This window comes from Aphidius gifuensis, linkage group LG5 (assembly GCF_014905175.1).
Source record: "Aphidius gifuensis isolate YNYX2018 linkage group LG5, ASM1490517v1, whole genome shotgun sequence".
Taxonomy (NCBI): Eukaryota; Metazoa; Arthropoda; class Insecta; order Hymenoptera; family Braconidae; genus Aphidius; species Aphidius gifuensis.
In genome coordinates this window covers 3,097,778-3,110,295 of record NC_057792.1, presented here as the reverse complement: position 1 = coordinate 3,110,295, position 12,518 = coordinate 3,097,778, and the positions used below count along the sequence as shown (strand labels likewise).

Below are 12,518 nucleotides of genomic sequence, written 5' to 3'. Positions count from 1 at the left end.
TGTCACTTTTTAAAATTAAAACTGGCTACGTGGTGTTTTTTTTTTTAAGTAAAATAGTCATTATTAATATTGGAATTTCCAATGAGTCATTAGTGACTCGTTGGAAAAACCAAGTTTTATTATTTGGACACAATAGATAAGTTTATTCGAAAATTTGTTATTGCGCTTGTAATTTAACGCAAGTAAGAAAAGTAAGGGAAAAAAAATAGAGGAGGATTAATCAAAGTGGGGAAACCCCAGGTAAAAAAACGCACCCTATTTAAGCCAATGCATCAACGTCATCAGGTCTTTTCAATCAACACAAGTCACCACAGTATTGTCTCAAACCATGGAGGTCTACATGTAGGTCTAACATGTAGACCTCCATGTCTCCAACATTTTCTAGACACTGGTAATTTAAAAAAAAAAAACAGCAAATTAATTTTTATTTTATGGAATTTTTTAATTTTATTTTACTGTATTAATTAATTTTTTATTTTCAAGGTTGATTTGTTTAATAAGAATTTTTTATCGAATACTTGCATAAGCCGCAGTGACAACAATATAGTGACGTGGTGATTGATAAAGCATGGACAATCATCAGTACCATTTACCAAATCAGCAAATTAAATTTTTCATGAAAACAATAATTATATATCCTGGATTTTGGAAACATCAATAGTGACACTGATTTATGCATAAAAATTAAATGGTAATTATTTTTTTTAATCTATTTTATTACTGACTAATGACTATTATTAATTTATTAATTAAATAACAAAAATTAATTAATTATATATTAATTTTAGTTGGATTTTAAAGAAAAATAAATCAACTGTTGATTCACCAATAACGACAATGATTTGTGATGGTTTTATGAGTCCAGCAACAATGGATATTGGTTGTGGATTTTTGATGACAGTTTACGAACGTAAAAATAAGCAGACACGTTTTTTAAATGCCAAAGATAAAGCACCACTTGCTGTTGACAAAAATATATTCAAATACGCTGGAAAGGAATCATCTAAATTTGAATCACTTGCTGAAGTTGCTGGTTATTGGAAGGCTCATAAAAAAATTTAGTAAAATTGCTTGATGTGAAACAATAAAAATTATTGCTGATGAAGATGCTAATAAATTTTACAATGGTAATCATCTTCATGGCACTCTAGTTGGTACAGCGACAACATTTTTGATAAAAAATATTAGGTCATGAAACAACATTCCTTGAACAAAATGGAATTGCCCTATGTTTTTCATGGAAAAGAACAGAAAACGTGGACAATAAGGTCAGTAGTAACTTATGATCGACAGTACATTTGTTAATGTATTCTGTTTATTTCCATAAAAATCATATAGCAATTCAATTTTTTTCAAGGCATGAGTTATCTCATGGTCTATCGTTCTTCCAACTGTTGAGTAGGTCATGTAGAAAGGCTTTTTTTCGTCTTCTTTTTAATCCATTGAAATTTTGATGAATAAACTTTATATAGTAATGATTCATTACTAATGAAAAATACTTTCAGTTGTTGAACAAAATAATATTTTTTTAATTAAAAACTTAAAAAAAAATTAAAAACGTTGTTGTTGTGTTAATTGGAGTGCCACGAGGATGATTAATATATATATCCTTCAGCAGTCGATAGATAAAAATAAATACAAGGAAAATATATAATTATGCTATTACAATTGAAATAAATAAACCAAATTTAAATTTATGTATTATTAAAGTTTATTAAAACCCATTTTAAAATAATGAGATAATAATCATTGATATCGTAGTGATACGTTCAGAATGACAATTTAGACTGGACCATGGTCCAGAAGTTGTGGTATACATATGATGTAATTTTTTTAGAGAAAATGAGATATTTTTATTTTCGTTTTGACATTAATGACTATACTTTTTCAATTATTTTTTTCTTAATAATTTGCAGTAAAATAATTATAAAAAATTTTTGATAATTAATTGATAAAAATGATTATTAATTTTGTAATAAAAAAAATTTATCCCCATCAGTTTTGTCAAGAGCTCTTTATATGTTAATAAAGTAACCAGGTGAGTTTTATAGATAAGCGACCAATACTATTTGCCAATATGCACTTTAGAAATTTATTTCAATAGTGGGGATAATTCGTAATAGGTGAACTATGTAAGAACACAACTTCTGGACCATGGTCCACTCTAAATTGTCATTCTGAAAGTATCACAACGTTCAGTTTAAATAATCATACAACAACACAATAATTTATTATTTATCTACCTTGAATTAAATTCTAATTTAAAAATATAATATTTACCTTGTTTTTTTTTTTTTTATAATTATTTTGCTGGAAATTATTAAGGAAAATAATTGAAAAAATATAGTCATTAATGTCAAAACGAAAATAGAAATATCTCATTTCGTTATTCATATAAAAATATAAAATAATAAATAATACAATCTTATGTGATGCATATAGTTGGATAATAATTTTCCCCTACTATCATTTAAAAAAAATTACATCATATGTATACCAAAAATGAGACGGGAATAGAGAATGCGAAATCTTGAATTTTTATAAAACACTGTATTACTGAGAGTGAAAGTAACTGGTTGAATAAGGCCAATTTATTTATTTACATTTTTTTCTTTTTTAAATGAATTTACCCTTATAATAATTTTATGGTGTCTACACATGTTATACACGCGTGAATTAAATATTATTTTATTTATTATTTTAATAAATTCATGTAATCAACAATAACATTTTTTTGAAACAAAAAAAAAAATAAATAAAGTGTGAATTTTTTTTTTCCATCAAGTGTGTTTATAAATTAATTAAAATGTTTATTATTTTTTATTTTTGTTTATTTATTAGTGGCCTGAGTGCAATGAAATTTGGCAAGTGAAAATTTATATTATTAAATTGTTCTTTTTTAATTTAGAAAAATAAAATTATTTATAAAGAAAATTAACAAAGAATTTTTTAGTAAATAATTTTTTAAATATATTTTTTATGTGAAAAAATTAATTATAAATATTTTTTGGTTTATAAATAAAATGAAAGCGTGAGTTGAAATTAATTTGTATGTTTTTTTTGCATATTCATTTAGAGGATGCATTTAAAACTTGTTATCCTGATGTTAATGGTTTCGATTCATGTGTAAGAGAGGGATTAAATATGATACGTCCATTTTTTAAAAGTGGATTACCAGAATATAATATTGCACCATTTGATCCATTTTATGCACGTGAAGTAACAGCTAAACGTGGTTTTAATAATTTTGGTTTTACATTAACACTGAGAAATATAACTGAGAGTGGATGGACATCATCTAAAGTTACAAAATTCGTCAGTGATTTAAATAATTACAAGGTAATAAATAAAACCAATAATAACTCTTAATATTTTTTAAAAAAAGGACAATTTAATTTATATAATATATTATTTTTTAAGATTGTTTATACACAAAGTTTCCCAGCAAAATTTTTAATTGGAAATTATGAATTTACTGGAAAAATGTTTGGCTCAAAGATGAACAATAAAGGAAAATTTACTCTTGATTTATGTAAGTTAATATTAGTAATAATTGATTTAATAATATTAAAATAATTAAATTTTTTTTTTAGATGATCTTGTACAAACAACAACTGTTACAAAAAAACCAGGTACAAAATTAACAGTTCGTGTTGAAGTTGAAACAATACGTGATTTAAAATTACACATTACAAATCTTCTTCAAGGACGTTCATTTTTAGAAAATTTCATTGACAGAATAATAAATGGTGCATGGCAGCCTGGTTTTGTTGTAACTCGTGGTATTATTAATGATCTAGTATCAAATGGTTTTACCGAAATATTTGGTTCAGCATTTAATGATTTTTCTTTCGATAAAATATTCAAATCAAAACCTAAAAAACTTGAATAATTATCATTTAAATGATATAATAAAATAAAATTCAAGTCCAATATCCATAAAAATAGAATACTTTGGACTTGCGAAATAAATTTTTAAATATTTTACATTTTTTTATTATCATTTAAAATATAAAATTAAAAAAAAAAAAACTTGTAAAATTTACATTAAAATATTTAACTGGCTTTTGTTACTTTTTTTAATTTTTTTTTTTTACGATAAATTGAATAAATTATTCAAATTTATATTTCCCATTTGATAAAGATGAATAAAAATTTTTTTAAATACATAAAATAAAATTTTATACAACCTCTATTAGTAATTAATTTTTATTATCAACTTAATTATAATATTTAACATAAAATTAAAGCAGTAAAATACATATCAAATGTAGCTGTTTGTTTTAAACTTAAATAATAAAATTAAATGAAAAATTATGCTTGAATAATAATAACTAAAAAAAAAATAATTAATGATAATTAAACAAAGCGGCCATAAATGCAATTTATCAATTAAATTTTTAATAATTAAATCACATTTAAAAAGCCTGTATTAAAATAATGAAAAATATAAACTTAAACTTCAATAAAATATTAATTAATAGGAAAAATTGATAATAATTCATTACATTTATATTTAATATCATCAAAATCTTTGTAAACTGATGAATTAACTTGTATTTTTAATGGAATATTATTTTTACGATAATTAATTTCTTTAACTGCTCTGACAAGTGAATCAACAGTAACACCAGTTTTATTAATATTTAAATTTTCAATTTTCGAACAATTTTTTAATATATTTTTAATACTTGTATCAGTTATACTTGTACAACCAACACAACTTAACACACGTAAATGATATATTTTTAAAAACATTTCATCAGTTGCATTAACAACATTATCAATAACTAATTCCTCAAGATATTTAAGATGTCTAATATCATTTAGCATTGAGCTTGTAACACGTTTATTACATTCATTTATATTTAAATATTTTAATCTCCAACATTTTCTAGTTATTTTTTGAATAACATTATCTGTTATATTTTTAACACGTCCTAAATTTAAATGTTCAATATATGTTAATTTACCAATATCTTTTAATCCAGATTCACTGACATTTGAACAAAATTCAATATCTAAATATTTTAATTTTCTACATTTATTTGTTATTTCACTTAATGATTGTGTATTTATATTAAATAAATAATTTATATTTAAATATTCTAAATTATTTAGCTTTGATAATTTACTAATTGCATAATCAGCAACATTTTTGCATGATTTTAAATTTAAATAATTTAATTTTTTACAATTATTTGCTATATTTTCGATTGATTGACTATCGACATTTAGTAAATTTTCTAAATTAAGATGTTCAAGTTCATGTAGCTTTGATATATTCATTATTGTTAATGGTAATATTGTCGTGCAACCAACTAAATTTAAATGTTTTAATTTGATGCAGGTATTTATTATTTCATTAACTGCATCATTATCAATATTTTTAGCTTGACTAATATTTAAATGTTCAAGATTTTTAAGAGTTGATATTGATGCTATTGATACTGAAAATTCACACTCACCTAAATCAAGATATATTAAATTTTTTTTAGCAATTATTGTGTCAATAGCTTCTGCATTTAGTTGACAAGAACGTAATGTTAAACATTCAAGTTTATTAAATTGTTCTAGTGTCTGTGTAAATTCATTTGACAATACAATACTGTAACTTGAATTTGGTATTAAATGAATTGCTTTAATATTTCTTTGTAAACCAAGTAATATTTGATTATATGTTTTTGATGGATCTCTATCAGAAATTGTAAATTCTTGTAGTCTTATTGTTTCTAATTTTCCAATGTTAGCTAAATTTTTATCCATACTACCTCTGATAGCATATAAATTATCCAATTTTAGATGTAATAAATTTTGACAATATTTTGATATTGTTTGAATCATCAGGGGTCCACTTAAATATGATAAAGTTATGTCATTTAAATAATTACCACATTTAACTATTATTTTTTTAACAGCATCTTCTGTACATGAAAAACTTTTATCATCACGTGATATTTTTAGCTCATTTGAATTTAAAGAATTTACACATTTCCAATTTAATTTACTTGCTTCTTTCCATCTTGGGCAAACTAGAAAAAATTAAAAATTTTAAATTAATATAATGTGTATTGATTAGGATTTATTATTTGTAAATATGATGAGTTAATTTATTACCATTTTCAATTTTATATAGTTCAAGTATTGAAAGATAACGAAAGATTTTAGAGAGACAATTTATGTTGATTTTTAGTGTATGATCTTGGTCATCATCAATAGTTATTGCTTTGATTTCTTTGACATCTCGTTGGCATAATCTTTTTAAACGTCTACGACCACTGCCAGATGATGAATCTTCATTATTATTTAACTTTGAATCTTCATCAGTTGGAGTTTTTTTTATTGTTTCAGCTGATCTTTGACGTTTTAAATCTCTTTTTTTTGATGTCGATGATGATGATGGTGAATCATCTTTTGATTTATCATTATCTTTTGATTTTTCTTCCTTTGTTTTATCATCTTTTGATTTATAATTTTTTGTTTTATCATCTTTTGTTTTTTCTTCTTTTGATTTATCATCTTTTGATCTGTAACTTCTCACTTTATCATCTCTCGATTTGTAACTTTTCGATTTTCCATTTTCAACTTTTAAATCATCAATTGAATTTTCTTTTTTTATTTTAACATTATCTTTACTTTTTGATGGTGATAACAATTCATCATTATCAATATTTTTATGTTCTTTATTTTTTTCAATAACTTCTGGAATTTCTTCTTTTATTTTTTTACATTTAATATTTTCATCATCAATACTTGTAGCTGGAGTATTATTAATTTTTTTGTATTTATTACTTTCAACTGATTTTACATTTTCATCTTTTAATTTATCAATATTTTGATTTTTTTCATTTAAAACTGGTTTATCTGTTTTATCAATTTTTATAAAATGCTTTTCAATTGATTGTGATTTAGTTTTATTTGATTTTAATTTTTTCTTTTCAACACTTGATTGTGGTATATTTTCTTTGACTTTAATTATCTCACAGTCATCATTTGTTTCAGTAATTTTATTAACTTGTTCCTTTACCTCTGGTATATTTAAATCAATTTCGTCGAGAAATAAGTCGTCATCAGGCATCTCAAAATCTTCTTCATCATTCAAAATAATTTTTTTCTTTTCAATCCCATTATTATCACCAGCTAAAATAAAAAATTTTCATTGTTATAGTAGCTCAAAGAAAAAAAACAACAACAACAAAGGAATTGAAAAAAAAAAAAAAAACAAAATGACAACAATAATGCCATTGTTAAATTAACAAAATCAAATATACAATTATTAATTGAAAAATTATTTATCTATCAAACCAATTAATTATTAATAATTAATTAATAATAAAATTTTTTTTTACTTACATGGTAAAACAGTTGATGATACAACAGGCTGATTATTTTTTTTATCATTCTTTTGTTTATATTTAACAACAAATTCTTCACTTATTTTGTAAATACAAAAATTACATATTAATGGTGGTGGTGATACAATATTATCACTTATATTTTTATTAATATATAATTCAATCATATGCATTAAACCACTACGTTCTAATATTTTTCCATTAATTGTTGTGTAAATTGATGTCAATTCACCCGAACTGGTGTCACAAATTTTACAAAACTTTGACATTTTTTTAGCTATAAAACTTCTTGCCAAATATTCTTAAAAGTTAATTAATATTTTAACATGATCAACAAACAACAAATGATAATAATTAAATGACAATAATTTATTGTTAATAATTGATGCAACTTAGAACTTGTTTTAACGGTTTTTGTGTCGGCCAACTGCACAAGTGTGCGTAAGTTTTTCTGGGTAAAAGCACATGGGGTTGTTTTGATTCATAATTTCCCCTTTTTTTTTTTCTTCATGCCCTTGAAGTTGTGTACAAAAGAGAGATCAAAAGTATCAGGAGAGTAAAATATAAAATAATTTTTTTTACAATTTAATTAATTAGTAAATATTTTTTAAAAAATATTAAATTTTTTTTTATTTATAATTAGTTATTTAATTGAATTAATTAATAATTAATTATAAAATTTTATTAAGTTTCATTCGCATGAACTGTCATTTGTCGCGATTATTGAAAAAAAAAATAAATAAATATCGATCCATACTGTTGCATCATTCAAGGTGTTAAAGGCATGAGTTTAGTGCCGATGTTTTTTTTTTTTTTATTGTTTGTGTCGTGTTTGATAATAATAAAAAAAATATATTGTTTAATGATATAATAAATTGAAAATAGTATGTTTTGTACTGTATTGGATACGATTGTTGACAGGTATGTAAATTATTTAATAACAATGTCATTTATTTTATTGTTAAACACCTGTTGATTTGTCACAACAATCATATTTTTAGGTTAACGTTCTAATTAATATATTTAAAAAAATAATATATAAAACGTTTGATGTACGTTGTTGCAAATAATTATTAGAATAAATTATTTTATTATTAGCTAAAATGGATTATTAATAATTTATTTTTTAAATATAATAATAAATATTTAAGATAAAAATTAGGTAAATGTTTTGTTTGTTGAATGAAAGTCATTCAAGTATGTTGAATAATTTAACTTGTTGATAATTTAATAACATTATTTTTCTGACTTAAAAAATATGTAAATAATTATTAACTATTATTAATAAATTTTATTTTACAGATTAATATGACATTGAGTAAAATATTGTTGAAAAAAGAGTAAATTATTATATTTTTGCAACAATGAAACAACCACCGCAATTAATTGTAAGTAATTGTAAAAAAAATTAATTTATTATTTAATAATATTATGTTGTTTATTTAAAATTATAAAATTTAAAAAAAAATATTTTTTTATTATTTTTATTGACTGAATATTGACAAGATTAAAAATGCCATTTGGACTCTGTCAAATGTCAAAAATAATAATTTTTATAAATAAATTATTAACAACATAATTATGACAATTTACATAAATAAAAACAATAATTAATTAAATTAATAATCACTTTAAATAGTCAATTTTTAATTGATAAAATAATTTTTTAATTATATTATTCAACAAAAATTATTATAAAAAAAAAATTAAATACTAATTGATAATTTTTTTTTGTTTAGAAATTCAAAGGAGTAAATGAATCATTCAATTATTCTGGTTCTAATTTACATGGTATATTTGACAAAACTCCAATAGTTGTGTTGGAAAAAAATACAACATATTATTTAAAAAATGATTGTTCAATAAGCAATAATAATTCATCAATTGAAAATAAATTAATAAAAAAGAAACCATTAAATAAAATATCATCAAAAATAAAAAAAAATAAATTAAATAAAAAAATATCAACGTTATCAATAAACAATGAATTATTAAATATAAACAGCTCAAACTATTTAATACAATTACAACAAAATAATGAAATCGAAATATCAAATTTATCGAAAAATTTTAATTTATCTATTTCGAAAATAATTAACAATCCAAATTCAACAATTGTACAAAATGATGTTGATGATAAAATAATTAAAATGCTTGTTAATATGAAAAATGGTAAACAAAAATTAATACAATTTGAATTAATTGGTAATTGTACAACAATAAGTGATCTACTTAAATACACTGAAATTCCATATACAAATAAAACAAAAATATATTTTGTTAATGATAAATTATTAAATATAAATTATGTCGTTGATACTTATGAAGATAATATTGAATATATTGAAAATACATTATACAATAATAATTATGAAACAATTAACTGTCCAAATTGTGGAAAATCAATTGATAAAATTAATGAATGCAATAAATGTCATGAAAAATATTCATATGATGTTAGATTGATACCTAAAAATTCAACAATTTCACAAAAAAAAATAATCATGTCTGTTGCTGATAATTTTTACAATAACAATAGCATTGATAAAGATAATAATATTAAAATTAAATCAGAAAATTTAAATGATGATGTAAAAATCAAACCAGTAGATTTAAATGATGATATAAAATCGAAATCAGTAAATGATGATAAAATTAAATTAAAAAAATTTCGTAAAATTAGAAAATATCATTTTAGTAAAGACAAAACTATTGATCAAACAAATAAAATTGATAATAATGAAAATGATAAAAAAAATCATGTTAATAATGATGTCAATAATGATAAAATTGTTAATGATGTAAAAAATATTATTAATGATGAAAAAAAACATGTTAATAATAATGACAATAATGGTAAAATTGTTAATGATGTAAAGAGTATTATTAATGATGAAAAAAATAATATTAATAATGATAGTAATGATACCTTAACAGAAAAAAAAATTGGAGCAAATTTAGCTAATAGACTTCGTCGAATTAGAAAGAAAAAAATAATAAGTGATTATTAAAATAAAAATAATTCAACAAATATCAACAAGTGTCTTTAAAAAAAAAAAAAAATCTTTTATTTATAAAATTATATTAGAAAGAATGAATAATTTATTTTACTATTTTTATTTGAACTTTATGTCGACAATTATTGCTAGTTTGTTTTCTTTTTTTTTGTCTGTATATATGACACTATAATTTATCATTATTTTACAATATCATGTATTTTTTTTTTTATTTTTATTCTTTTTCTATGAATTTTTTTTTCAATTAAAAAAGAAAAAGATGAATATATATATTATTAATTTTAATTATTTTTTATATTTTTTATGTTTATTATTATTTGTATCATTAAATATCATAAAAGTATTGACAAAAGTGATATGAATTAATCAAAAAATAAATATAAAACGTGATAATGATTATCAATCATTACATTTAAAATAATTAAAATTTTCATGTAAATTTTAATTATCAAGTACAATTTATTTATAATTAATTAATAAACAATCATTAATAATAGTAATATGTTTTTTATTTTTTAAACAAAGAACCTATATTTATTTTTAACAACAAATAAATTATTCATTTGATAAAATAATCAACAGCGAATTCATAACAATAGCATAATGAAATTATAAACCTATATAACATTAATTGTTAATAATCCTTTTAATTATTGTAAATATTTTTTTTTTTTAATGTTTATATTTACATTGAAAATAAATCACCAGAGTACGCTCAGATCTCTAAAAACATCGCCATTTTGCGGCTGCGCAGAGATGTTCCTTGTCTAATTACAAAATTTCTTGACAAGGTTATGTCTCTTACTGCATCATACCGCAATCATGGTAAGTGTTTTTTTTATACGTTTAGTATATTATTTAAAAAAAATAATAATAGTTGCTAATTAATCTAAATTAATTAATAACAAAATCAAGTGTTTGTTTATCAACAATAATATATTACAGTGAGGTATTTTTATCAATTGTTTTTTAAATACAAAAGTGAAGTTATAAAAAATTGATTAAGTTTTACAGAGCACAAGCACATGTTTGACTATTTAAATAAATAATTAAAATTAACTTGAGGATATATTTTTATTGTTGTTGTTAAATTAAATCATAATTAGTAAATAATATTTTTTAATAATTTATTTAACATAGTCAGTTGAAAATAATTAAGACTTGAATTGTTAAATAATTTTTTTTAATAATTAACCTCAAATAGTAAATTAATAAAAAAAAAAAATGATGTAAATCTTATATCCAGACCATCTCCATGGTGGTTAAATCTGATTTAATGAGTCTGATAATTTAAAAATATAAAAAATAGTTGTTAAATTTTAGCCATTTTATGTGATGATTAATTGGAAATTTTAATTAATGTTACAGCCGCCTAAGAAGGATACAAAGGGCTCATCAAAGCAGCCCCAAAAAACACAAAAGAAAAAGGAAGGAGGATCCGGTGGCAAGGCCAAGAAGAAGGTTTGTTTAAATCTGTCAAAATGATAATTAAAAATATGCACTATTAAGTAAATGTGTTACTCTAATTATTTTTGTATTTTACTATTGCAGAAGTGGTCCAAAGGAAAAACACGTGATAAGCTTAACAATGCCGTTCTTTTTGATAAAGGCACATATGATAAACTTGTCAAAGAAGTACCACAATACAAATTGATCACTCCATCAATTGTAAGTGAACGTTTGAAGATCCGTGGATCACTTGCTAGACGTGCCCTTATTGAGCTCCAACATAAAGGACTCATTAAACAAGTTGTACAACATTCTGCCCAACTTATCTACACCCGTACAACCAAAGGTGATGATCCAGCTGCATAAATAAATATTGAATAAGGCTTTCTTCACACCTCTTCTTGTGGTTTGAGTCAGCTTTTTAATATAAATAAAACAGAAAAAACTGACTTATTATTTTATATAAATTTGATTTTTTTATTTCCCAATTTTTTTTACTTAATTATAAGTATTATTTATTTTTAATTTATTATTAAATTTAGCTGTTGCATTATTTAATGTGATGATACAATAAAAAAGATGATTCATTTTTATATAAAAATTTTATTCTCAATGGAACCAAGAGAAGGCTGTTTAAAGATGAGGCAATTAGTTTTAATTTAAATTTTGAATTTCTTAATTAATTCACCTGTTTATA

General features: G+C 21.8%; 3 protein-coding genes and 1 long non-coding RNA gene across 4 annotated transcripts; 3 read left to right on the top strand and 1 right to left on the bottom strand.

Annotated features, from left to right (window-relative positions):
- The first annotated feature begins 2,337 nt into the window (after positions 1 to 2,337).
- LOC122856872 lies at positions 2,338 to 3,930 on the top strand. Its single transcript, XM_044158752.1, has 4 exons — positions 2,338 to 2,864; positions 3,077 to 3,339; positions 3,421 to 3,532; positions 3,594 to 3,930. Exons 1-4 carry the CDS (start codon positions 2,807 to 2,809, stop codon positions 3,890 to 3,892), a joined length of 732 nt encoding a protein of 243 aa, XP_044014687.1. The 5' UTR covers positions 2,338 to 2,806; the 3' UTR covers positions 3,893 to 3,930.
- Positions 3,931 to 4,407: 477 nt separating this feature from the next.
- LOC122856197 lies at positions 4,408 to 7,624 on the bottom strand. The gene is made up of 7 exons (XM_044157891.1): positions 7,459 to 7,624; positions 6,985 to 7,140; positions 6,118 to 6,630; positions 5,136 to 6,032; positions 4,974 to 5,021; positions 4,692 to 4,919; positions 4,408 to 4,427 (listed from the first exon to the last, which is right to left on the bottom strand). The coding sequence occupies exons 1-7, from the start codon at positions 7,622 to 7,624 to the stop codon at positions 4,408 to 4,410; spliced, it is 2,028 nt and encodes a 675-aa protein (XP_044013826.1).
- A 538-nt stretch (positions 7,625 to 8,162) lies between these two features.
- Positions 8,163 to 9,255, top strand: LOC122856902. Its single transcript, XR_006374160.1, has 3 exons — positions 8,163 to 8,276; positions 8,658 to 8,743; positions 9,095 to 9,255. It is a non-coding gene; the product is annotated as an uncharacterized LOC122856902 (long non-coding RNA).
- Positions 9,256 to 11,097: 1,842 nt separating this feature from the next.
- Positions 11,098 to 12,270, top strand: LOC122856894 (40S ribosomal protein S25). Its single transcript, XM_044158783.1, has 3 exons — positions 11,098 to 11,197; positions 11,741 to 11,833; positions 11,924 to 12,270. The coding sequence occupies exons 1-3, from the start codon at positions 11,195 to 11,197 to the stop codon at positions 12,185 to 12,187; spliced, it is 360 nt and encodes a 119-aa protein (XP_044014718.1). The 5' UTR covers positions 11,098 to 11,194; the 3' UTR covers positions 12,188 to 12,270.
- Positions 12,271 to 12,518: the final 248 nt, after the last annotated feature.